We start from the raw sequence: 27,290 nt of genomic DNA on the forward strand, positions 1-27,290 counted from the left end.
AATGTCAGAAAGCCGAAATATTTCAATAAGAATAATAATTTGTACATTTGAGAATGCTGCAATAAACCTGTTTCTATAGAATTACTACATTCTTCTTTGCATTTAATAAATAAAAAAAGAAACTATGACAAGTGAAGGAAACCAAATTATTTTTTTCTTACATTTAAAAGTTGAAAAAATAAATCAAAAGAGCAGTCAGCATCCGCTAAGTTGTGATATCAAAGTCATTTTCCCATTTGTAACAGTTTAATAGTATGTGAAATAACAAATATCAAATTTACCGCAATTTTTTATTTCATTTTCATCAAGTTGATTTATGTAAGAGCTGATCCTGATTATAAGCCTTTTAAAGATGAACAGTGTATCATTCATTTCATGACAGCCAGTGTTGCAAAGTTGGCCACCAGGTGGGAGTATTCACCCAGTTATCTCCCACAGTCCTCTGTGTTTATGAGACTCTGACTGTTTGGTAGCCAAGTTTGGAGTCAAAATAACCTGTTGGAGAAGATCACATACTCACTGTTGTAAACACTGTAACTGTGAAGGAGGAATGCATGTTTGAGATGCTAAAAGTGGAGCGTTTTGTGTACAGCCCAGGCTGCTGCAGCTGATCTCTATAATACCTCTGTCTGGTTACTGTACAGTGTGTATTCTCTCAGCTTGGAGAAGGAGGGGAGTTGGTTTTTTGGATTTCTGGGTTTAGTTTAGTGTAGTGAAATGTTTCAAATTCTGGGAATAAGTTATGTGGGATGGATCTGTGCTTGGTGGAGCACCATTAGTATATGATGTGTGTATGTGTTGGATATGGGTGTGTGTGCTTCCTCTGGGTCTGTGGGATTTTGGCCCATAATTCCTGCAGCTCTCAGGTCACAGCTCCGTTCTCACGCACATATTTGGCATTCCTTCCCCGACATGATTACCATACACCTTCCACTCTGGGTTTGGCTACGCAGAATATTTCCATCATTCCCGAGTGGAGCTGGAGCAGCGTTCCAGAAATGAACAACTCACCCCACCACCACCCCCTACTCGCTCTTCTTTATCCCACCCCCGCACCCTGTTTCCCTTCCACCCCACTGTCTGCTCATACCACCCCCCCTCCTGCACAGATTCCTGCTGTCTTGCAATAGGAATCCTCTGGTACAACCCTTTTTCCCCCTGAGTCAGCTGTTTCTGTCTGCCGGCATGATTGGGTCATTTGGCAGCGACATCTCTTCAGTGACCTCCTGCTAGGATGGGGAAAGAAAGGGGAGGGATGGGGGGACAGGAGCAGGAGAGATGAGAGAAGAAACAGCAATGAAACTCTATCTGACTACTGCATTTTTCCTTCTGCTCTGTCTGACCCTTCATGTTGAAACATTAATGGTAAAACTTTATGATGTGCAGTAGACTGTTGATTTTTACTCAGCACCTTCTAAGTTCCTAAAGGATGTTGGTTCTTAGATTTGAATTTTTCAGGCAATTTAGTTTCTGAGGCTGTAATTTCCACCTTTTGCCATACGAACTAGACTGACCTCAAAACCCAGCTTTTTAGTTTATGCACCCTCTCTGTCAAAACTGTCTGTTGGTTATATTTTAAATGATTGCAGGTGTACAAGACTTTTGTTTTTCCATAATTGCACTTAACATATCAAATGTATCCTATTGTCAGTAATAGCATGACATGGATTCACTTGAGAAATTGTTAGAGGATAGAAGAGCTAGAGAGAAATAAGTGCTAGAGGGCGATAAAACCGTATGCAAAAATGCTGCAAATCTAGCATCCCCATTAATACACAAATGGACAAATTGTTGGTTCCCTACCATTAAAGACAGAATAATCCACAATGGTCACTGAAATAATTTAACTTTAAAAAAAAAAAATAAATTAATGAAACTGGCCTGGACAAAAATGATGGTACCTCTAGAAAAGATTGAAAATAACTTGTCCACAGGGACATGAGAAACTAGGCTGTGTCCTGTAATTAGCAGCACAGGTGTCTTCAACTTTAGTCAGTCAGTCTGCCTATTTAACGAGTGAAAATTAGTCACTAGTATCACTAGTGTCATGGTGTGTACCATACTGAACGTGGACCATGGAAAGCTAAGGAGAGAGTTGTCCCCAGAGGTTAGAAAAAATTATAGACAAGCATGTTAAAGGCTATAGGGCCATCTTCAAGCAGATTGATGTTCCTGTGACTACAGCTGCACATATTATTAAGAAGTTTAAGGTCCTCAGGACTGTAGACAAAGTCACTGGATGTGGCCAGAAGAGGAAAACTGATGACAAATTGAAGAGACTGATAATACAGATGGAAACCAAAGAGCCCAGAACAACTTCCAAAGAGATTAGAGGTGAACTCCAAGGTCAGTGCACCATCTCCCACTGTTTGAGCCAAAGTGGACTTAATAGAAGACTCCACCTTTGAAAGCAAATCATAAAAAAGCCAGACTGAAATTTGCATGTTGACAAGCCACAAATCTTCTGGGAGAATGCCCTTTGGACAGATGAGACAAAACTGGAGCTTTTTGGCACGTCACATCAGCTCTATATTCACAAATGCAAAAGTGAAGCCTACGAAGAAAAGATCACAGTACCTACTGTGAAACATGGAGGAAGCTCGGTTATGTTCTGGGGCTGCTTTGCTGCATCTGGTACTGGGTGTCTTGAATCTGTGCAGAGTACAACAAAATCTCAAGACTTCCAAGGCATTCTGTAGCGAAATGTGGTGCCCAGTGTCACCTAGTGTCAGAAAGTTTGGTCCCTGTTACAGGTCAAGGATCCTCCAACAGGATGATGACTTAAAACACACAGTTAAAAACACCCAAGAATGGCTAAGTGCTAAACAGTGGACTATGCCTCAAAAGGTTGTGCTAAAAAATATCAAGTTAAGGGTACCACCATTTTTGTCCAGGCCAGTTTCACTAGTTTGTTTTTTGAAACATTGAAGCACAATTAAAAAGCAATGTCTGATTTTCATCAGCCTATTTTCAGTACATTTTCATTTATTATCACTTTTGTCAGTTTCAGTTTATTTCAGTGACTGTAGTGGGTTTTGCTTTCTTTAATGAAAGGGTACCGACAATTTTGTCCACATGTGTAGGTCTTCATGTTGAGTGGCTGTATTGTATCTCAATGTAAACTGCATGGCATAGTCTATGATCATCCATAAATCTGAGCTTCATCACATTATTTGTGTTTAAAAAGTGCCCTGGTCCTTGGGGGGTGTCTTCTTGTTGCTAATCTTGGGTTTGATTTAAAATAAAAGTGAAAGCAGAACATATTCAGATAACAGTAGTTGGAGCTATTAGTTGCCTTACTTGATTGATAAATAGCTGAAAAAAATACTGAAAGTTTTCCCAGATATTTTTTGTTGATTTAACAACTGACCTTTATCTAAGCTGTGTCCATTATGAATGTTTGTGAACTTCTGGACAAAACAGGAAGAATGTGCATCTTAAAGAGGCAAGGACACAGAAAGTATTTCTGTAAGATTTACTGAGTCAAGAAAGACTGCTGCACACAGAGCTGAAATAAATAAATGAAATAATTTTATCGTAATAATTATAATAACCATCATAGTAAGGTTGCTTATTTAGGGTTTCTGTCTTCTTTTATATATATAATATATATAACTTTCAATAAATTGTTCCCTTTAATATTTTTCTCCTGTGTGAATGCATGAGACTTTGGTTTGTTCCACTGAATGTCCTGGTAGCAGCATTCTGTATCCACGGTGTAACACAGGAGCGTCATCCCCTGGGTCATCTCTATAGCAATGCTAGTCGACAAGGCACCCTCCTCGCCGCACTTGCTCCTGTGCTCGTCACCCTCTGGACCTATAAGCTGAAGGTGAAGTGTCCGCTGGGAGTCATGAAGAAGGTCTCCAGTTGTCTTTGGTCATAGTTGGTTTGGTATGCTGTGATTGGATGGCTGTTTTTGGTGCAGCTTGTTTTTTTTTTTTTTATACATTCGAGTTTTTTAAGCTTCAGTCCTTGTGGTGAGTTGTCACGGGTTCATGCAGGGACTGGATGTCCCTTTCAAGGGTCCCTCGTGTTCCAGCTTCACTCATGGTTGTTGGTGTACTCACTCGCACATGCAAACACACACTCTTACATACATTTCCCCCTCTTTCATCTTCTTACAAACATGCATTTATTCAGTAAGTCACTCACTCATTCTCTCAGGCTCCCTTTTGTCATTCATCTAACAATCTCACAGATTCCCACTGACTCAGCAGAGAGAAAAATAAGTGCGTCACATGTCAACAATCCATTTTTGGTCCATTTGATCTGTGCAGATCAATCGATCCCTTTGTCCTCTCCACTATTTTCGTGTCATCTTCCTCCTGATTTCCCTTTGTCCACATGCTAAGCACCCACTGTCTTGTTCAGTTAGTCTCTCCCACCCTTGTTGTCTCTTGCATGGTCCAGTTGTAATCCCACACTTGTCATTGTTCAGCTGGTCCAAGAACAGGAGACATGATGGCCTTGTAGTTCATGTGGTTGTGGAGAAAAGACCTTGTGGAAACTAGGACTCTGGCTGCTCTTCAAGTTTCCTGTCAGTGCTTCTGGCCTATAACTCAAACACAGACAAATCCACAGAGCTTCCAGCGATGTACCAGGTAAAGTCCAGTTTGCCCAGGTAGAGACTAAAACTGGGGCTGTAGTGGCAAATGAGAAGGGGTGAAGCTAAACCCCATTAATGATTCATCAAGTTTGTTCTCAGTGTTTGTCCCAGCAAAGAAAGCTGTTGAGTCGCATGAGATGACTGGGCTAGCCTTAGATTGGCTCAGGTTGAGGCTTTGGATGACGAGACAGTGGGTGCTAGCGTTAGCAACTACTAGCGGGGCCCTGTAGCTCTCACCCTCTTGGCCCGCTTGCTGATGGTGGTGAAGCGAAAGGGTGTGGTGAGGTCAGGCTGCTCCCCGGGTGGGAAACGCTTCATGAAATGTACATCCTGCTGGTTAGGAAGTGTGTGCGGGCCACGACGAGGACGCCCTCTTTTAGTGAAGCCCACGTACCAGCCTGTGTGGCGCGCCGACATCAGAGCTGTGTAGTGGTTTTCCAGAACCTTTTCCACAAAGACGCAGTCGGCACTTCGATTACTGGCCTTCTGAGAGAGCAGAGAAACCACAAGATTCCAACACAAACACAAAACACATTCAGAGGCTGGTCAGAATATTGAGGGATATTGTTGATAAAAATGTAGCTCAAAGAAAGAGGTCTCACCTTTCCTACCAGTTTGCCGCGACGGTTCATGCACAGGTAGAAATTTGTTTCTTTGCCCCGGATTCTCACCTGGCTACCGAAGGTGTCAGCCTCCACTACAAGCTGGGCTTGTGAAGGGACAGACAGAAGGACAGACAGACATTAGAGCCACAGGCAGTGCAGATAAACACAGTATTTAAGTCTAAATGGTTGACCAGGTTTATCACACCTGGTAGAAAGATAAAGGTGACAAAAATATAGAAAAGCTCAACATTCAGCCCTTCCATGTATGAGGCAGTTGTACTGATTAGCAACAACCTCTAAATCAGGTTTGGCATTAAACAAGATAAGGTATTCACATCTAATCACAGTTTTAGGATTCATAGTTGCTATTAAACTGTCTGATAAATCCCAGTCAGATGTAAATGTCTCCTGCTGGACAGATGGTTGTCAGATAAGCCCGGTCACACACATGGATGTGAGGCCGCTTACCACAAATGGGACTCGTAAAAAAGATAACAGGCAGGAGTAGACGGAGCATGGTGGGCTTACAGGAGTGGGAGAACACTCAGACTGAGTGTCTGCCATGTTGCTGTTTTAAGGTGTGTGCATGTGAGTGTATGCAGGTGCACGCATGCTCAATCCTCTCAGGCGATACCGCTTCATCGTCTACACATCTTCAGAGAGCGCTTGAGCCTGTTTAAAAATAAATCCTTAAAATGGTTCCTACATGACCTTAGTCAACAAAGGGGTCAAGAGAAATCAATACCTCCCTCCCTCTTACCCTCTTCCTATCCCCCCCCCCAACTCTCCTCTCGTCTCCCGTCTGCTCTTTTTCTTCATGTTTGTACCTTCATGCTCCCACCCCTTCTTTTCTGTGCTCTAGTTCTACTCTCTCTACTCCTTTTAATACTTCATCGCCCATAGCCTGTCACTTAGAAGTTGTATTTTTCAATAAACAGACATGCTTTTGCCTCTTTGGACCCAGCTTTGGCTTCAAGTGGCTTCTTAGCAACCTGACATGTTTGTGAATGGAAGAGGAGAGCAATATGAGCACACTCAGAAATCCAAACACCAGTTTTATGGCTTGGCTTTCTTCTGCCCATTGATTCTGTTTGTGGTTTAAGAATGGGTTAGACAGCATTACAAATGGAGCAAGGTGGAGAGGAAGAGGCAGTGGGGGATGGACAGAAGGAGTGTTAAAGGAGGGAGGGAGGCAGGGAGGGAGAGAGAGGAAGCCTGCCGTTTTAAATCCAGAGGAGACAACAGGGAGGATGAGAAATCAATGGAGGGATCGATGAAGGAGATGAGTTTCTAACACTTGCTCCGACACTACCTGCCAGGCTTCTCACACTTTTTTTCACTAACACCTTCTCCCTCGCTCTCTCTTTTGCTCTCTTGTGAATCATTGAGTCAGCAGCCAGTCGATGAGGTCTTTGTACTCCCAAGACAAGCTCCACTGCCCCTCTGCCAAAGCCTGGGGAGGCATGTGGATGTGTGCTTTTGTGAGTGCTCCTGCACAGTTGCATTCTGTATCCATTCATGCATGCTCTTGGTCAACCTTGAAGTCTTTGTGCATGCAGCCATCAGCTGGTGTGAGTGTGTTTTCTGCTGTGTGTGTGTGTGTGTGTGTGTGTGTGTGTGTCTTACCATATTTGTCTCCGTCTTCTCCTCGAGCGCTTATTCTGCGCCCGAGCACCTGGACGTGTTTTCCGCTGGTGCGGCTGTAGAGTTGGTAGACCCGGTGGTGTCGCCGACTCATGGTGTCTCGCACCTGTGTCTGGTTCTCCACATGCACGCTGAAGTTGACCCCATCCACACCAAATACCTGCTGCAAAACCCAGAAGTTGACACACAGTCATAAACTGTTTTTTTAAACTACATTTTGCCTTTGAACAACTTGTTTCTTTTGCTGCACAGTTGCTCTTTATCAGGCATGCAGACTCTCACCTGTAATGGATTGCACATCACCAGCAACATCTGGATACATCTGGGAAAAGTAGAAACAGATGAGTTTAGAAATATGTAAGCAATACTGAAAGTTGGAAGAGTGATGTGTGACACCATCATTTCCATCTCTTTCTTCTCTGCCGCTTTCTCTGTTTAACATCTCTTTTCCTCATTGGACGATTACTCACACTGCTGGTGTGAGGCTGGCACGGCGACCTGACATACAGATGGACAGATGTCCGGAAAGACAGACAACACCCAGGGCTGTGTTTATCGTTATGCTACCAGCCTTCTGTGCAAACCCACTTTCTGACCCATTCTTCACACCAAAATCTGGCCTCCAAATGACCCGACTGGACCGTGGCAGAATGGCAAACATGCCGAGACAACTAGAACATGTTTTGGTTTGGACATCTGACGGAAAAGGCTGACTTATTTGGCTGCTCTGCATATGTAGACAGCTGGGCTGGACTACAGGTGTACAGTGTGCTCTGATGTGGCTTTTGGAGAGCGGTGGACTGCAGTTATATTTAAAGAATAAGCGATGAATAAATGAGAACATGAGCTGCTAAAACGTGAGGAAGGATGATTTATGGTAATAGTGGTGATGTAGCTAATGAATAAATGTGTATTGTCTATGTAAACATATTCCTTTCATGACTTACTCCTTCTGACTACTTGGCCTGTTTGACACCATTATGATTTAAACAGCTGCTTACAGTAACTGCTTAAATTCTCCCACTCATTCACATCACTTAATTGAAGTTGTAGACCCTGACCTGGGATGTATCACGTTATTTACAGCTTTAGTTCGGGAGTGACTGTGTTGTGCAAAATCTCCTCTGGCAGTCCTTAAACTGCCTTAAACTGACTTAGTGGCTGAAGACTTGACGAAGTTCAGGACCAAGTGTGTGGGCTGAAAAGCTATTCTACGAATTTCGTCTTTCCCCACCTCATCGTTTGCTATCTCTCTGCATGCCTCTCTCACTCTCCGCTCTGCTCTCTTTGTTGGACTTGTTGTCCTCCCGTTCTCTCCTCTACCTTATCTCTCTGTCCGCTCTACCTTTCTCCCATCATTCCTTGCCTCCCAGCTTCCTTTATGTTTGGGGTTAGCGGGGTGACTCCTCCACACTGTCATGGGCATAGACACAGATGTGCAGATGTGTGCATATGTGTACACGAGGTGCAGGCAGCTGACAGCTGGGCCAAAGCAAAGACATGTTGAGAGAGGGAAAGATAGCAAGGAGGAGAGAGAGGTGCACAAAGGGAAAGGCAGAGAAGACAGGACAGATGAAGGTGATGTCAGAATAATAGAGGGGAGAAGAAAGAGAGGGCTGACAGATAATAAGAGTGAACAGATAAAATCAAAGAGAAGGGGCAGATACACAGATGTGAGAAGGTCAACATCTCAAACATCTCAAAGCAAAAGGAAAAAAGTGGCAAAATGAGAGACAGTATTGTATCCACAGAGTGTGGTCTGGCATGAGAAGTAGACAAAAAGATAAATAATAGGAATGAAAGAGGAGGGGGTTTAAGTCATGCACATCGAAACACATGTCTCTGCATCCTGAGTAACACACTCACATACCATCTTGTTTCCTGTCTCCCTTCCCATCTCTCTTTCCACTTTCTTTCCCATCCCTAATGTGTTGGCCCCTGAGTTTCTCTAATAGATGCAGACATCCCGGGCAACACAGCACAGTGTTGGCCCTTACATTTTGCCTGCGCAGCCGAAAAAACCTGAATGCCTGTGCATTGTGAGGACTCTCAGCTGTTAAAACACCACAGCTGCACAGCCGCCGAGGACACTGCAGGAAAAGTGCCTCGGCACTGGATTCCCCCGCTCCCACAAAAACCACAGACACTCCGTATTATGCCAGCCACATAGAGAAGAGAAGGAGAAAGGAAAGTAGGAGAAAGGATTGGCCAGGGGTGGGGGAGGGATGAGAAAATGAGAGAATAAGAGAGCGGCAGAGTAAAAGTCCTGGAGAGTAAAGACAGAAGGAGGTACGCAGAGAGGGAAAGCCCAGTGCACCTTGGAGGGCCGCCAAAACAAGCAAGGGTCTGACATCATAAACCTGCGTCCCAGCAGATCCACCATATGGAGGCTGCGGTTAGACGAGCAGGCCTGAGCAGCGGCAACTGGGCAGCAGCCTGGAGTGAGAGTGGTCGGCCTGGTGGGACTCAGCACAAAGCGGCGGTTTCAGCTGTGTGTAGCAGTGGTTAGCGTGGTAGGCCAACATTGGAGCAGTGGTCTTCGGCACAGTGCAAAAGTTTCAGATGTTCAACAGCGGGCTGGGTGAAGAATAGCGGTTAGGCTAGTGAGCGTGTGAGTGGTATCAGCAGTAAAGAGGCCTATAATGGAGCAAGGCTGGGGAAGCAGAAGGCCTCAGCACAGAGCTGTGGCTTTAAGAGAAACAGAAACAGGTTGTTGGCCTTTCAGTGAGACTTTCAGTGTGTTTTGGTTGGTAAAACAGGGTGGAAAAGGTGAAGTGACTGTGATAACACTGATGGGCAAGAGGGAAATGAACAGAGAGCTAAACTAAAACCATCAGACAAAACAGTGAGCCTGCTCCCTCTGAGATACTGCCAGGGGCGCCATCATTCATCAGTTATCAATTCATACTTTTTATCTGAGCAAATATCTGTGGAAAAATGAGGTACAGTCAAGACAGGGAGACAGATGTAGGCAGTTAGGTGGGAGCTGAAGAGAGAGAGAGAGAGCGAGAGAGAGAGAGAGAGGCAGACAGCAGCAGCACACACCCTGTCCAGGTCGAGGAATGAGAAGTATCTGGAGATGACTGCCATCTGGGAGAAGTACAGCCGACACAAAGAAAGAAAAATAAATCCCCTGGCTTTTAACAAGACACACCTTGAATGGGCAAACTCGAGCCCCCTGAGTCTGTATCCTCCGCCCCTAGATTTGTTCTTGGCACTCTATCATTTTCCTATCCAGCTAGATAAAGCTGGTGTTATTTGACTTGACTTCTGAATTATTTTCAATAGGAAGGGGGGAAAAGCATTTTCTTGGCGATGGGAAAATGGCCTTTTCTAAGCCAGCCTGGCCATCCCTGAAGTGAGTGCAGATGGTGATGGAGATGTTTATGGCAGGTTTTATGAGTAACAGGGCCCTGACTCTGACCCAGTGACCCTGAACTGTCAGCCAATCAAAACAGGGCCTTCCATGGCATGTTTTCCATGGGGACTGATGAGGAGTGATGTAATCGTTAGACACTGCAACCTTCATCATCTTCATCTGGAGCTAGGCCTGTCATTACTTTAAACAACTGAGCAAAGAAGTGCAAGAATAAGACTTTCACAGGATAAAGTGATTAAGGCGACTTACAAGACGGTCAGCGTGGAAAGAAGGGACCACATCGCTTCCCCCCTCCACTATGGAACTTGGCCCAGAGACAGTCTCCTCGCTCGGTCTGAGCCAGTCCGACAGTCCGAAGAGTTCCCCTCTCTGTTTTGAATCCGCTGGATGTTATGCAGAGTCAAAGAGTCAGTGGACACTCCCGTTGGCATCGGCAGCGGCGTGCCCCGGTCCCCCCGGCGTGGGTAAATGTATGCGCGCGGGCAAAGTGAGATGTGAGGGCGGGGTGACTGTGCCACTGTGACCGCCGGGCAACCTCTAACAGCTGTCCAGACCCGTGTAGCGAGGCAGGTGGGCGGGGGAGTAAAGGGGGGAAGGTTAGGGCTTTTAAGTCTGCGCGTCCCCACCAACGAGATGAACAGGTGAAAGCGCGCGCACGCGGAATAGATAGCAAACTCCAATCGACCTGGCTGACCCTCAGAGGGATGCTCGGTCCCGTGGACAGCTGCCTTGCGTGCGTAATCCAATGCGTAATGTTTCAGCTTCTGAATTCTGTGTGGTGTAGTTTATGTCCCAGCACGGAGAGGAGCAGGAGGCAGAGTTAGTCCCAGCAGAGCGGGCTCAGGAGCTGGTGGAGCTGGGCTACCTGGGATGGCTGATGGAGTAAACGCTGAGCTGGAGACGGGCGCTCTGCGGGCGCAGGATATTGCAGGGCGGTCTCGGTCATGACTGCGCCCCAACGCTGGCTCAACGGGTCTGTGGCCCTGGTGACACTGACCAACAGTGTCCGACAGAGGTGGCGATAAGGTCCCGGAGCGGTCCAGCTCAGAAGGTTGTATGGAGAGTGCTGAATGAGAATGGGTGGGGATAATAAAGGAGAAAGAAAGACGAGTGAGGGAGGGGTGCCTGGAGAGGATGGGAACAGCTGTGACTGGGTGGCGGACTCAGCCACCCGCGACACAGCGAGGAAATAACAGCCGCACTTTGCACCTGATTTTCCGGACTTCCCCGCTCGCCTCAGCCGCTGTTTACCGCCTGGCTGCAGCAGTCCTCCCTGCGCCCTCTCCACACAATACCAGCCAAAACACAGCACGATGACATCACCTCCAAAATGTTTGAAGGGGGAAAATGCAATCCGATCTTTTTATTTATTTTTTTTAAACGTAGAAAGTTTAAGCAGTCACTCTGAAGGGGAGAAAAACACGAAAGTCTCTTCGCTGCGAGGAAAAGCAACTCCGCGGTGTGAAAGCAGAGGAGAGGAGCTCACCAGTTTGTGAAGAAATAAAAGTTTAACTTGTTTACACGAAACCCACAGTGACAGATCTACTCCAGTCCAGAACCTGCACCGTCCTTCTCCCACTTCAGATCTGCTTCCCTGTTTCATTCACACAGCAGAGGAAAAAACAAGTCAAAAAGAAAGCAGCTGTGCTGTTTTATCCACTTCACTGGTATTGTGCAGATCCTTCTCCTTTTATAAAAATTCCAGGGTTTCCTTCCATAAAAAGCTCTTCTTGAGGGGGGCTGCACAGGAGAGGCGCGTCGGCAGGCACAGACCTCACTCCAAGAAAAACCAGAACAAGATTTTAACAGACGCGGATCAATCCTCCCTCCTTCCCCTCCTCCCCTCTCCTCTCCTCCCTCGCCTCCCCCCCACCCCCCCTCTCTCTCCTCTCTCTCTCTCTCTCTCTCTCTCTCTGCCTCACACACGCACATGCACACTTATTGGATCAAAATGGGATTAGTCAGTCGCTATGCGATGCTGACCCAACTTACTCTGCAGAAATATCCATTTAACAAGTCTTCTCCGTGTGAAAACATCTGCTAATGAGGTGATAGACATTCAAGATGTTTACAATTCAAAGCAACTGCTTCATTTTCTCCAGTAAGGCAGTTTTATTCTACTAATATTTGTTTGTGGAATTAAAAAAAAAGTCTTCTGGAAATAATGGACTGAAAGAAAAACATTTAAAAGGACAAACACCTGTCTCAGTCAAGTGAACAGCTGTCTCTGACTTTTTTATCTCCAGTGATAACCTCACCCATGCACTCTCACTGGCCCGGGCTCCCTCTCTCTTTCTCACACACACCCTTCAGAGCCGCTGTGCTTTCAAGTCATGTATTTTGACTCCCCATTTCATAACTTTTAAGTTAAACCTTAAGAGGGAAAAATGAAACGGAGAGTGAGAGACAGTTGGGAGGGCGGTATGTAAGCACGGACACGGATCCAAAACGAACATTTCTCAGGGATTTCGGCAGCAACGCCCGCTCTGCGCTCCCAAAACTCCCTCTCACCGCTGCACAACCGCAGACGGTCAGCCAAGCCAACACAACACTCCTGCCATACCTTTCTTTCTTACACACACAGAAGAGAGCAAGGGCGCGCGCATGTGCTTAATAGAGGTGGGCGGAGGGGGGGGGGGGTCTGGCCTCAAACATCAGGGACAGTTCTCTTGGCTCCTAGAGCAAGATTATTCTTTTCAACATTGTACTTTCAAATCTCTCTCTCTCTCTCTCACACACACACACACACATGTGGACACAGACTCACAAAAAAGTTCTGCAACTGGAGCGGCTTGAGCTGGGCCGGGTAGGGGTACTGTGGTTGAATGCCTTTCCAGTCATGCTCCATAGACAAGCCTCTGGCCTTCTTTCCTACCACTGGCTCTCTCTGTCTCTGCACCTGTGTCTGGGCGCTTTCTCCCCGCTCACCACACTGCTGCGAGGGACACGAGTGTAAATGTTGTGGAGAGGGATTTGAACCACATTCTGGTGTTGAGGAATGGGCCCGTCTGGTACTCTTAAGTCCAGATGGAAGGATTCAGGACTGCAGCACATCTTGGTGTAGCGGTGGAGTGAGTAAAAGCAGACAGGGGAGCCTCGTTTAAGGCACATATTGAATACAAAAGCTGGACTGAACAGCAGTAGTAGGATTTTCTAAAGCTTTGGTTCTCAACCGGTGGGTCGGGACCCAAAATGGATAGAGTAATTTCAGCAGGTAATCGGGAGAAACTTAATACGAGTTTAATGATGATTTGTTTTACAAGTTTCGAAATGTTTGGAAATCTTTAAATGTCGTTGGTGAATAGACTCCATCATGATGTCTATAGGAACAGGAGCTTGACCTAGACACAGGTGAGATGACTTTAAAGTAGGGACGCACGAAGTAGCTTGATGCAGACATCAATAAAGTGTCTCGTTGGTGGCAATGAAGGGATGTAGGATGGCATGAAGGAGCTGAACCTGGACACTGATTAGATGTAACAGATGCGGCTGGGGTGGAGGAGGGTTGCAGCGGCCGCACTGAAACAACAGACATAACAATCTACAGACTGATTTTTAACTGCAAAACCTAGTGACTCTGAATGATTTAAATCCCTAGAAAAACTCTTTATTACTATACAAACTTTTTGTATGAAACTGTTTTAGCTTATGTTCTGCTATAACTGTGAATATTGTTCACTGTGAACTCTAAGAGTTTGAGTGTGTTTGACTTTTAAAACGATGTACTGCTGCTATTCTTAGTCAAGTCTCCCTTGAAAAAGAGATCTCTGATCTCAGTTGGACTGACCTGGTTAAATTATAAATAAAAATCTTATTATTCCAAATCTGTGGCTGAGAACATTTCTTTGGGGAACAAGGCTCGATGGCCAAGCAGAACAAACATAATGGTTTAACTTAAATCCATGAAAAGAAAATGACTGATGAGATGTAATGGAGGTAGCTGGGGTGGAGGAGGGTTGTAGCGGCCATCCTAAAACAAAAGACTGACTCTGGAGGAAAGAGAACTGATTTTAAAACACAACAGCTGAAGGATGATTGGATTGAGAGAGGCCATGGCTGAAAGGGTGAGTAGACACCCATACCAGCTGATTACCAGATCAGGAAACAGCAGGAAAAAGGAGACATGAGTGCATGATTACTACTGAACAAAAGGATGAATGGAAATGAAACAGTCTTCCTGCTTGTACTTATGCTAACTTATGTGTCAAAAAGCCCATGAAATGCTTTTATTTTGAAGGATAATACCAATTTCTTTGTTCCATTACATCTTTTGTTCCATCTCAAGTCCAAATTGCCCCACTTGCCAATAAAAAAAACACACTTATGATTGAAAAATGTACAAAATATTAGTGACGATTTGTCACTTAAGGCTCATGTTCACTCTGCATATAATTGAAAATAGATCCATGTGTTTTAAACATTACAAGCATCACTGCCCTCATAGGTACATGCTGTTTTGTTGGGGTGAACGTTAAAGAATAAATCTACTAGATGTCTGTCTCATGTTTGCTGCTCCATCTGTCCCCGGCCAAGCTGTTCTGTTGTAGTTATCCATCTCTGCACCCAGCTGAGTTAACAACTTACACATCACTGGCATAGGGCCAAAACTTTGTATCTCCATTTTTTTAATCTTATTTTTTTTTTCATAAATCCGTACTATAGGATGCCCTTTCTGTCAGTGGGTTTTGACTAATTCACCAGAATTAAAAAGTGTCAAGAAAATGTTGACTATGACCATTCAGTGTTAAATTAATTGAAAAATACAGCGATATTCCTCATTCCTGAAAAGTGGTGACTTTGGAGATATGCCAGCGATACATTTGTCATTTCTAACAACTCATACAAGATACAGTAATACTTAATCAGAAATTTCAATTGAGCTCTGCCATTTTCCAACGTATCCTTCTTCTTTATGTTTTGCTGCTCTGGCTGAACCTCAGGCTACATAACTCCACTCTGCTTCCATGACTGACGGCAGTATGCCTACAGTATCCTTAAGTTTTGGGAAAACGGACAAAACATGGACAAAATTAAAGCAGAGTATGGATAGAAAGCCCTGTTTACATCTGTTATTATTTCAAACATAAAGCTTAAATGAGCCTTAAGGCTGTGGTGGTGGGTCCTAAAGCTAGGTCAGCTGAGAACCACTGTTCTAAAGGATCCTAATGCTGAGTTTGGCAGTATTACGTCTGAGTTATTACAGACACAGAAAGAGTACCACACGGTTCGGTACTGGGCCCTCTGTTATTCCCAAATCTTTTAATTTTTATGATACAGTTATTTACTGCTGTGCACCTGCGTCTGCACAAGCTTTTCAAATCTTCAGCATGCATTTGACCTGGTACAAGATCATCCTAGTCAGCTTTCTCTTACATTTTTAAGAACAGCAAAAGGAACAGTATCTGGGGAAACTGTTACGAAAGACAGTCAAGCAATTGAGTTGGTTTCTTCTTTAACACACTTGAAGAAAACTTGTCTTTGAGGGAGCACATCATCTGTTGTTAGCTGATGTCACTGCCGCCATTGAAAGTTAGCAGCCAGCTACAGTACATGCTATGTTTTTGTTCACTGTGAGGTAAGTTTCTCAAATCTATCAGCAACAGTGGCCTATGGCTCATTAAAAGTATCATAACAGAGAGATCTGTGCCAAAAAAAAGTCAATTTAATCCAAACCTCTCTCTGCTTTGATGCATTTTTTTTGAGAGGTTAGTATTTCTCTAAATGGGTGTGGCTTCAGCTCATTCAACAGATAAGCCACACCACCCTAGAGCAGATTTTGCTGCCTCATTTTTCCTGAGCTTAATTTCATTAACTTAATGACGGTTTTAATGACTGAAATTTGGCCTGGTGTTTCATAACACAGTGGCCTGTCATTCAACAAACCTAAAATAAACATTTTTAATCACTTTACAGGACTACTTCTCCGCTCTTTAATCTTGAAGGGTGGAATGCACAATGTTGGTTTGTTAGACGCGGTGCAGATTGTTGCCCCTGAAGTCTGAACAGAGTTAAGAAAGAGGGCTTTTAGATTTTCTGCACCTTTTGCTTGGAAGAATCCATAGACTGAATTTTAACTGCTGAACTTGGTGACTCCGAATGCTTTAAATCCCTGTTACAAACTCCTGAGTCCAAACTTTATAGGTGCTACTGCTTTAGCTGATGCTTTTCTACAACTGTAATTATTGTTTACAGTCAACTGTGTGAGTTTGAGTGTGTTTGGAACAGAGATCTTTGATCTCAGTTGGACTAACCTGGTTAAATAAATAAATACAAGTCTTATTACCATTTCAAATCTGTATGGATGAGAACATTTCTTTAGGGAACAAGGATCTATGGCCAAGCAGTACAAACAATGGTTTAACTTAAATCCATAAAAAGAAAATAACAGATCAAATTAAATTGAGTCTACTAACATTTGGACTAATAGAAAGTTTAAAATCCCTTGGCCAAACTTTTATACAATTCTGTATTCTGTACCTGAAAGTAACAGAGATTACCTAAAGCCAGCATCTGTGGATGATCGACAGGTGGATCTTCTTAGAGGAAATGTTTTTTTGCAACCAGAAAGTTTCCTAAATTTAAATTTGTCCTAAAAATAACCTTAAGTTAGGAGACTACAAATCGAAACCAACAAAGCCTTTCCTGCCCCCCTCCTCCTTCTGCTACATCATTCTTTCCCATTCATTCTGTCCTCCCTATCTGTCTCTTTAATCTCCCTGGCTGTTCTTTATCTGCCCACTCTGTCCCTCCCTCTGTTTGCAGCCAGCGTATTGATTGCCCATGTCTTTGCCTCTGCAGCTCCTGCCTATTGATCCTCAGCTAAGACACACACAAACGTAAACACACAAACTTGTGTTAACATACATGGATGTCCACTTCCACTCAAAAATCATTGTACTTTCATGCAGACAAACTTTAGCACACACATGATTTATAGATACGTGTGTATGTTCTAATGTTCTCATATTTGCACCACTGCACACCAAACGACACACTCCAGGACTTTTTTTTTTTGCACATACCCTCTGTTGTGTTAAATAGACTTGGCATTGATGGACGTTATACCTTTGTGCTTCTCTCCACTCATTAAAGTGAATGAGACCTGTGTTTGTGTGTATCTGGGGCTCTGTAGCTGCTGTAGGTCTCAGCCAAGCAGCTTTCACTATCGCTCTCTCCCTCTCTTTGACTGGACCTGCAGGCTTCCTCATCCAGGGAGCCTGGTCAATATGGCCATTCTGTCTAGCAATTAACATCGATCAGTGCTCGTCAATACTGTCAGCACCCAGACAAAGACCCAGGGTGCATTGCGTGTGCTTGCCCTTTCTCTATCACAGCCCAACAAATCCCCAAACAGCACTCTCATTATATGAGGGCATTCTGGCCTGACCCCAAGGTCACCGTGGAGGAGAGGCATGGTGTGCTGGACTCTTCGTTCTGGGTGATTGGAGTGAAACCTTATGCGGAGCTTGGAGAGCTTGGAACCACGGGCCAGTTGTTGACTCATTATGACAGTCGTGTGTGTGTGTGTGGAGGTGTGTGTGAAGAGGCCAGTGTAGATATTCCTTGGATGTGAAGTAGTCAAGGAAAAGTTGGCAGACAGGCGATATCTTCCCCCTGCTGTGTACTCCAAAGTGTTAAGACATAGTGAAAACTTTGAAGAGTATAAATGCAATCCATCATCCTGGTGTCACAGAGCAGATTTGGAGTTCTTAGATGTGTCAAGTGCATTGGATTGTGTCCAATTAGCTCTGTCTATAAGCAGTGTGGGGTATATATGTTTGGAAAAAAGAGACTTGTGGTTTTGATTAATACCTGCAGACATGGACTTTAAACTTTACATCAGATGTTGAGATGTCAGCCGAACATTGGTTTCTGGGATAGATATCCCTACTCCGTTAATCACAGGCCAAGTTTAAACTGTTCCCCAATGTGTAAATGTATGAGACACTTAATAAAGGCACTTTGATGACAAGGGGGCCCATGCAAAGTCGAGGAATGCGTACAGTGTGCCGGGCTTTGAAATGAGAACCTGTTCGCCACTTGTCCGCGTCTGTGAGATGAGAGAATCAACAGCTGCAACTGAGTAAATGCAGGAATTAATTAGCGCGGAGACGTTTGTGCAAAGCTAAGCCGCTGTTGAGATGAAGAGAAGAGCAAAATGTTGTTTTTATTAGCAGCGATGTTGGTGGTGCACAGCCTGCTCCCTTCTCTCACTTAGCAAGATTAATTCAGCGAATATGAACGTTTACTCTCCTTCATCCCAGAATCCGTTGCAGCTGTTGTCTCTATACATAGCCCAGCTGAAGCACTGGAATAACTTTACTTTGACACTTTCAAGTTGGAGGGTTTGATGCTGCTTTGGACTTGTGTCAGGGTAATTATTCATGCAGTGTTACTGGTAGGCAAAAGCCTGAACCGTGTCAAGGTAGTCATGTGCTTATAGTGCTACACCTGAGCCATGTACATGGTATGAGTCATCACTGAAGTTATTCATTGTTAGTGACGAATTTCACCAAAATATCAGTTGATAAAAAAACCTGTACTTCCCAGACCAATCATGTGAGTCCTCATATCCAACAGCATATGCAACTCATCTTCACCTCTGTGCCATCTGGAAAGTGTTTGTTGAAGTTTGCGAACACTTTGTGCTGATAAAATGGTTTGTAAAAAACATAAAGATATCAAACTTAGAGGGCGCCATCTCTGTGCACCTGGATCATATATCAGCATAACTAGGAACTCATGATAGAACCTTGTACATCTTCCAACTATTCAAGACCATCCCAAGAGAGTTAAACCAAGACAGAAACACAACAGCACAGACCATATGAATAAGTGATTAGACGTACAGAACTGAAGCCCAGTGTGATGTAAAAGTGCTGATTTAAGGGGTGTCTGACACTGACTGGTGGAGGCTATTTAGTGTGAAGACGTAGAGGAGAAGAGGGGCTTAATTGCTTCTGACCGATGAGGTTTTACATAAATATGCAGTGTTCAGTGACTGGGTGGATGTTTGTTTAATTATGGTCCCTGTGGTTGTGTGTGTTTGGTTGAGTGAGTGTGTCATGACCCTCGTTGACAGACTGTACACAGCTGAGTGTTTGGGGTTTGTGGCTGTAGTGTGAATGTGTTACAAGCATATGTAACGATTGTGAGTTTAGTGGCGGCAGTGTGCAGAGTTTTATCCTGCGCTGTCCATGCTTAGTGATGGGAAATGCAGCTGTGGCTTGTGTTGGACGCTGATCTGGCATGTTGTTTTTTTTCTTCCTCCCATTTCATGTTCACTCATGGAATCCATGATCATGGTAACCTTCACTCCTGTCATCTTTTTCTCTTCAGCTCTTCCACACTTCCTCCCCCTCCTCCTTGCCCTTTACTCCTTCTCCCTCTTCTCTACTTTCCTTTGTGCTGCTTCTGCTTTCCTTTCTCATTTCTCTCATTCTGTTATTTTCCTCTCTGCCTGGCCCTTTAGCCTTGCCACCGGGCAGAGGAGGAACTGTAATGTTTATGAAACCCTTTAATGTGCTCTGTAATTGCCCTGGCAACACCTACCATCATTACTCATGCCAATAAAGCACCTTTGAATTGACATGTCAGAGTTGGATAGTGAGTGACAGAAAGGAAAATAAAGGGGGGGACTATACCACACAGCTTCCATCATTCATCTTCTTTGCGTCATGAATCCATCCTCCTCTCTTGTCCTTCTGTTTTGTCTTTATTTCCATCCACAGCTCCTTCCTCTCATGCTGCATCCCCTTTCTCTCCTGCTCGCTGAGACTTCTGCCAGATGCCCAGGTGGTGGTCAATTACAGCACAACTTCTTTTGGAATAACAAAAGCATTCTCAAACTTGCTCCACTGAGCCTATTTTAGGAGGACCTCTGTGTTTGCTGGAAACTGGGTGAATGGGCTCGAAGGACAGGAAGCGAAACAGAGAGAGTAGAACAGATCATGAGAAAGTAACACTCGAGTGTAAATAAGGGTGCATTAAACAGGCAGGCTGCTGATGAAGTAGCCAGGATGATGCATTCCTAAAACAATGTGTTGTGTGTAATACCTTTTTTTTTTAATTTAGAACTTCCATTTGCAATTAACACATAGTTCAAGCATCTTACAGGAGCCCCTCCCTCTCCAGTGCATCCACCCATACTAGTCCTCCGGTCACTACCTCCCACTTAGACAGCTGAGGCCTTGGCCCTTCTTGTGTTAGCACTTATGCTAAGTCCCCTAGCTTTTCTCCTTTGCTTGAACCCCTGCCTGAACATCAGGCTCTTACTGTAAACCCCTTTTTGCCCGCATCTCTCCTCGTCTGCAGCTGCAGACAAGCTGTAGCCTCTCATTCTTCCTCTGTCCTGGCAAAATCCTCATTTGTAAGACAAATATTATAACAAATTAAGCAGCAAAACAATGGGTGGGTGTCTGCCTGACGTCAGCCTGCATTTCATTAGCAATCGCTAGGCTAACGCGTTCCATATGGAGGAGCCTTCAGGGTAGCCCCCTGCTGCCCAGCCCCAGCCTAGCCCAGCCCAGCATGGCCCAGATCAACTTGCTTGCCACGATCTGCCCCCACCCTTGGTCTTAGTCAGCCCCCAGTTTGGACCCCATCCTGGCCCCCGCCATTATGTCATCTTTAATTTGGACTTGTCACACATCACCTGACACCTACCCCCGTCATGCAGTAACCTTTTGTCCCGTTGGAGCGAGAAAAGCACTCCGGAGGCTTTCTCCCTCTTCTTTTCTCTCCCACTTTGCCTGTTTTTTTACTTCTCTTTTCTTCCCATTCTTCCTCTCACGCTCCTTCCCCTGCACGCTCGCACTCTCTCTGTTGGCTTCTGTCACTCTCTCAACCTCCCACTAGTACCCACCTGTCCTCCCCCTGTGTCCTGTGTCTTTTACTCAGATGAGATGTGTTTATATGATTAGTGTGTATATTAGAGGCAAAAGAGAAAACCAAGTAAGATTCAGATGATGACTCTGCTCAGTCAACTTCAGCCTTTTTCCCAGACCCCCAACAGATGAGCTAAAAGACAGTGATAAATGGAAAGCGACAGTCAGAGGGTAGGTAACGCTTCCTGGAAAGAGTTCAATTTTTGCACATGACAGTATGCTGGTGCTGCTGTTGAACCAACCTTCGGTCCCTCTAAAGCTAAATGTGAGGTAAAAAAAAGTGAAGGATCTCTGTTATTTGATTAAATTAAGGAGATGGGAGCATAGGGGGAAACATGACATGATCATGTAGCTAGTGTGTACATGTGCACTGCAGGAGTATTACAGGTGATATACAAGTACTTAAAAGCATGACCTGATAAAAGCATGTTTGCATGCTTACCCTTTCATGGTCTATGTATCGTTGTGCGTAATCATGTGTGTTTTAATGGCCTGTGTGCACTGTTGTGTGTGGGTTGCTGGGTGTCTCTGGTAGCTGTCCCTCATCACTGCTCTGTTCCCCTAGGTCTCTGCTGTGGTTTCACCCTCCCCTCCTGCTCTGCTGTGCTGCTGCAAGCTTTATATTCAGCTCTGCTTAGCTCTACTCTATTCTATTTTATTCTATTCTATTCTATTCTATTCTATTACCAATATACCTTAATCAGTATATAGTAGATCCATTAGTTTGGAATACTTCTATTCCCTGTTTGCCCTAACACCCTTTAGTTTCTCTAATAAAAAAGTGAATGAATCAAGTAGTGACAGCTGGTAGACAAGCATTTAGTTTAATTATTCTCTTCAGCTCAATAGTCCAAATTAACACGGCTGGAGGAAAAAGATTTTATTATGAGGGAGCTATTTAAGACCCAAATGATGTGCTGAGAGCTGTGCTGACTGAAGAGAAAGGAAACTTCACAGACTTTAAATACCTAAAAAACTACAGATTAGATTGAACACTGAAAAAAATGTAACAAAGAAACAACTAAAATTTACCACTTTTCTTCAAATGCTGCACAGTAATTACTAAGCTATTTCAACACAAGTTGTTTGAATATTTCTATAAAACCAATCATAACAGGCACAGACAGGTGAAAAGTCAAAGAAACTTGAAAGTAGAGAAAAAGTGGATGCAGATTGCTCAACAAAGGGTCACTTAATAATTGTAAGCCTCTAGTAGAGGTGGGTCACAAAGGCTCTTGGATATTCATCATTCAAAACTCTGCAATACATGTTAGAATGAACATGTCTTTTTCTGTGGTGCCTACTGGATTCGTCAAAAAAAGGCTGAAGATGTAGAAGTCCCCTCTGAAGTTGACTGCCAAATGTCAAAAGAAAGTCCGCACAGGGAAAGCAGGTAGGCATCAAGTAAGTTTAAGACAGGAAGGTTTCAGGTTTACAGTCCAAGCTGCAGGTTGAAGGCCATTTGACTGAGAGTTGGGGTTGAAGCACAAATTTGTTGAGTAACGAACGATGTGAGCCATTTGACTAGATGAAAGCAGGCTGGATACAAGCTGACTGAGGGCAAGCAGACTGGAAGAAAAAGGTGTCCTTCAACATCTTTGACAAAAATTAAGTCAAAATCAGCTAGGTCTACAATTAGGGTGCTTTCACATTAGGGGCCCGGTTCCGGATCAGAGTGCACTTGAGCCCAAAGTCCGGTTCGTTTAGGTAGTGTGAATGCAAACAAACTGCGCCCAGGCACTGAGCCTGGGCCCACTTGGGGAGGTGGTCTCGGGCACGATTCAAGTGGACTCTGGCTCGGTTTGGATGAGATGTGAATGCAACCGCATTTGGGACAGAGCGTCGAATCAGCTTTATGACATCATTATAAAAGCTAAACTTCTTTCTACAGTGCGGCAGTTTGTTCACATTTTTCCTCTAAAAAGGGCAGAAATCATCAGAATCCAATCAATAATTGATCTATTGTGACTCACCTTACAGATGAACACAAGTTGGAGTCAGTGAGAGGAGGTGCAAAGGCAATAAAAGTCTCCTGTCACCTCAAAAACCATACCATCACAGGGGCGGCTCTAGAATCAGAACGTTAGAGTTGCTCAGCCCCTGTTGACATTGTGACAAACAAACATCTTTGAAAACAACTGTGGGGACCATGAGCAGCTCCTTCAGCCTGAAACTGTTACACCACCCAGCAAAAGAGAGCGCTACCACAGATAGTTCATGCCTTTGGCTATCAGAATCTTCAACAAAATCCCCACCTTATGATTTTTTTTTCTTACATAGATGTTTATACCACTGTAATTTCTTTGCACTTTAACTACAATTTAAGCTGGAAAATAACACCATTTATCTTAACACATGTAATGATAACCTGCTCTAGTATCATCATTTAATCAACATCCATATGCTACACACTGTGTGTGTTTTTGCTATATTTGGTTTATGTCCTTCTATAAGTGAAAGTGTGCATATCTAAATATGCAAATACTTTATTATACCTATCCTCTTATATCCCATTATTATACCTTTGCTTCTTTTTTCTTTCACTCTGTTATATATTTGCTAATTACTTACTGTGACCTCTTGTAATTATCAAATTCCTCCCAATAGGGGATCAATAATGTATCGTATGGTATGGTATCGTAGCCTAGCCTAGCTTACCTTTGCAGATTTAGGGATGGAATCTGATTTAGGGTTTGTCCTGCAGAATTTTTTTTTTTTTTTTTTGGCAAGGTTGGCAGTTTTATTACTGAAAGAGCTGGTTCTAAGGAAAGACTTTGTCACCTGACAGATTTTAAAAAGTCTGATCAAGAAGTACCCTTGTCATTTTTAGGGAGGATTAAAGGGGAAATTAAATTTAGGAGTAAAGACGGTCTAAAACTCCTTGTGTATGCTACAATATTCAACCGCATAAGGTGATAAAAACAGAAAGAGTAATGAAATCCTGAAAGTAATAAAATATTCAGGCAAAAAGAAAAAAGGTTTTAAAAGTTCTCAGCAGCAGGGAGGAATTAAAAAAGCCTCGGTCTAAAGCCTGGACAAGTGTGTGGTCTGTTGCTACAAGGTTTGTTCAGGACAGTTTTTCACTGTTTCGCACATTAAACTTTGATTTTCCCATGATTCCTCAACTGATGTCTGTCCAGTCTCACTCGTTGTGATGGAAAAGCTCTCTCATTTAAGAGATCCAGATTTGGCTCAGGTCAGTGGGCTGGTTGTTTGACTCTGAAACGGCTCTTGTTTTGGTCACATTTTGGCTTCTTAAATGTGGACTGAATAACAACAAATGATGGAGGAAAGGAAACTGGCACTCAAACTGGAGCAAGCTTCAGTGGCTCAAATTAAGGAGCTATTTTGTGGAACAGACTCGTTTGTGATTGGTACTTCATTATTCATTGCTTACCCTTAAAGGTTTAGTCAGTTGATAGTACATCACTGTTTCAATAAATAGCATGTTTATGACAAAATGAGGTGTCTTTTGAATGTTAAAGGGGCTCAATTAGCCTCTTAGCTCAGTACAAGACTCCTCAAGTTTCCCTTCACCTGGATAGATGATGCTAGGAGGCCTGCAGGACTGAGTACTTTGTGATACTGATTGCCTTCACACCAGGTAAATCTGTTAAACTGTGGGAGGAAAAATACCCATTTATATATATCATATTCGGTTTACAGTATGTAGAAATTTTTAAATGATAATTGCAGTGCACAGGTCCATTTAGAGCTGTAAAGTACTAACTTTCCTGCGTTCCCTTTCATTCCTCATGGCTGTCCCCTACTTTCTGCCTGACCCTCATGCGTCATCAGAATCACATAACTGCAAAGAACCTTTAGCAGGTATCAACTGATGGTAGACCACAGTCTAAATCCAGACCCAGGTTTATTTGAATGAATAAAAACAGAATGGGATAATGTCAGGAAGGCTTCAGCCAGGAGAAATGAAGTGAGTGTTTTCAAATGAGAAAATAAGACAAACACAAGGGGGCTTTTAATTAAAAATGGTCAGACTCTTGTCTGTCCACTCTCCTTCTTGGCAGTGTCTGATATGTTTCAATACCATCATGATAATTAAGGATAACTATAAGTGACACAGAAAAGGAATACATGAAGAGCCTCATGTGATCAATTTACTACAAACCCTGAGACAATCATTCAATGACTGACAACTTGCCAACATTATTCCCATAATGTTCTGGTTTTCAGTCAACATAAAAATCCTTTTGAGTGCCAAAATGATTGTTTGACACAATTTCAACCTAGATTTAAAATCCTAATGGGGGAGCTAAGCTCATTTCTGTCACTGACCAAGAGAAAATATAAAAGAGGGTTAGAATAGAGAAAGAAAGAGAAAAGCAGGTGCTAAAGCTGTTCAATTTTAGTAAGAACTGTGATTGGTTATTAGAAAATGCTTTCTGAAAATGAATGACTTAAAACTCAGACTACGCCTTTTATTTTATTTTCCTAATAATCAAACCATGATTTCAATTGGGCAGTTTTTAAGATCTGTCTTTTATGAATTTTTTCTCAAACTTAACTTTACTTTTTGTCCCCTGCTCTATAGTCTTTGAGCCAACAGGATGACACCAATGAATCAGAATACAGATCAATCACCTCCACACTGGAAAAAGCAACTTGTCCCTCACCAGGAGCTCTTGTTCACATCAAACTTGATCTTGTGGTGAATGCTGCAGACTAGAGAAACACCAATTGTATAAACCAGGGTCTATGCCAGTGTTGGTATTCTTTTTCATTACTACTGGTGTTACTCCCACAATGCCAAAATTTTCTCTCACGTTTGACCATGAAAATGGATCAGAGTTTGTTCAACAGGTCTGATGTTCAGGCCAATGTGAAAAGTCTTCTCCATATCAGCTGTTAGGTGTGCTAAATGCCAGCTTTAAGTCATATGACACAGCAGATAAACATCTGCTACTGCCACTGGTTCATGCCTACATTATTTGCCAGTGACTGATGTCTATCAAAAGGGCCGATACTGGACAATACCAATAAGGGTTCCTACATGCTTTTGAAAATCAAATTGAAGACTTTTTAATCGCTGAAGTGAGAATAAGTAATACCACTTTTAGCAAAATAAACTGTCAGCGAGAGGCATGACATTTCTTGATACACTGGGCTGAACTTTCTGATCAAATGAACTGTTAATGAAATGTCAAATGTTATAGAAGACAAAATATATTTTGTGGGTCATAAATGCCCAATTTGATTATTTCTGGCACATTCAATGCATCTATTCTATCAATATACAGTATACTGCATATACTAAGCTGGTGTGCTGAGCTGATTCTAAACAGTTAAGCTAATAAAAAGCAGAATAACACTTTCTTTGTCAGGGAACACCTGTTAAAATAAGGATGGGCTGTAAGAATTTTGAAGTGGGGGCAACCGGGTAGCCCAGATGTTAGAGCACATGACAAGTGTGTCACAACAGTACTGAGTTTATTAAATCACAGTGAGTCAGACAAAATCAGAGAAGGGTCTGGGGACCTCCTCCAGGAAATTTAGAACATCCAACACTGGATTCTCTGAGTTATGGAGAATATTTGTGCAATAATTTGTGGAGGAAGATGATTACAATCGTACAATGTTGGCTAGAAAACAAAGATTGGATGAGGACATGTCTTTCTTAAAGTGCCAATTAAAATTTAAGACCTTACACTGGTTAAAAAAACAGCCCTTTAAAGATGTTGTATGGCCTTTTTCAAATCTGCAATATAAGACTACATTTAAGACTTTTTCAGGACCTACAGGAACCCTGCCAATGCTGTGCATCCCCCCTGCAGATGCTACATCACATTGTAGAGCTTAGGATAGAGTGGGAAACTCCTGCCTCCAAAGCTTCATAGCCACTTACAGTGCAATGACAAATGTTTCGGATCATCAAACCAATTTTTACATTTCACAAAGACAAAACAAGTAAATACAAGATGCAGTGTCTGAATGATTATTTCATTTTTCTCCAAAAGTCCTGAGGATCATCAAGATGTTTCTTGGTAAATGTGAGACGAGCCTTTGTGTTCTTTTTTGTCAGCAGTGGTTTTGGCCTTGGCCTCCCATAGATGCCATTTTTGCCCAGTGTCTTAATTATGGTTGAGTCATGAACTCTGACCTTAACTGAGGCCAGTGTGGCCTGCAGGTCTTTGAATGTCGTTCTGGGT

General features: G+C 43.3%; 1 protein-coding gene across 4 annotated transcripts in view; it reads right to left on the reverse strand.

Annotated features, from left to right (window-relative positions):
- Nucleotides 1–3,507: 3,507 nt before the first annotated feature.
- Nucleotides 3,508–27,290, reverse strand: part of fgf18a (fibroblast growth factor 18a) — a 29,711-nt gene continuing 5,928 nt past the window's right edge. Inside the window, exons 1-5 of one of the 4 annotated variants that reach the window (XM_041796790.1) lie at nt 10,487–12,009; nt 7,141–7,180; nt 6,841–7,018; nt 5,212–5,318; nt 3,508–5,095 (exon numbers count right to left, since the gene is read on the reverse strand). In XM_041796790.1, coding sequence (XP_041652724.1) covers nt 4,823–5,095; nt 5,212–5,318; nt 6,841–7,018; nt 7,141–7,180; nt 10,487–10,518 — 630 coding nt within the window. In that variant the 5' untranslated portion in view covers nt 10,519–12,009 and the 3' untranslated portion in view covers nt 3,508–4,822. Of the gene's footprint in view, nt 5,096–5,211; nt 5,319–6,840; nt 7,022–7,140; nt 7,181–10,486; nt 12,010–27,290 lie in introns of those variants that run through there. The other 3 variants (XM_041796788.1, XM_041796787.1, XM_041796791.1) reach the window with 3 other exon arrangements.

The sequence above is a fragment of the Cheilinus undulatus genome, linkage group 10 (assembly GCF_018320785.1).
Source record: "Cheilinus undulatus linkage group 10, ASM1832078v1, whole genome shotgun sequence".
Classification (NCBI taxonomy): Eukaryota; Metazoa; Chordata; class Actinopteri; order Labriformes; family Labridae; genus Cheilinus; species Cheilinus undulatus.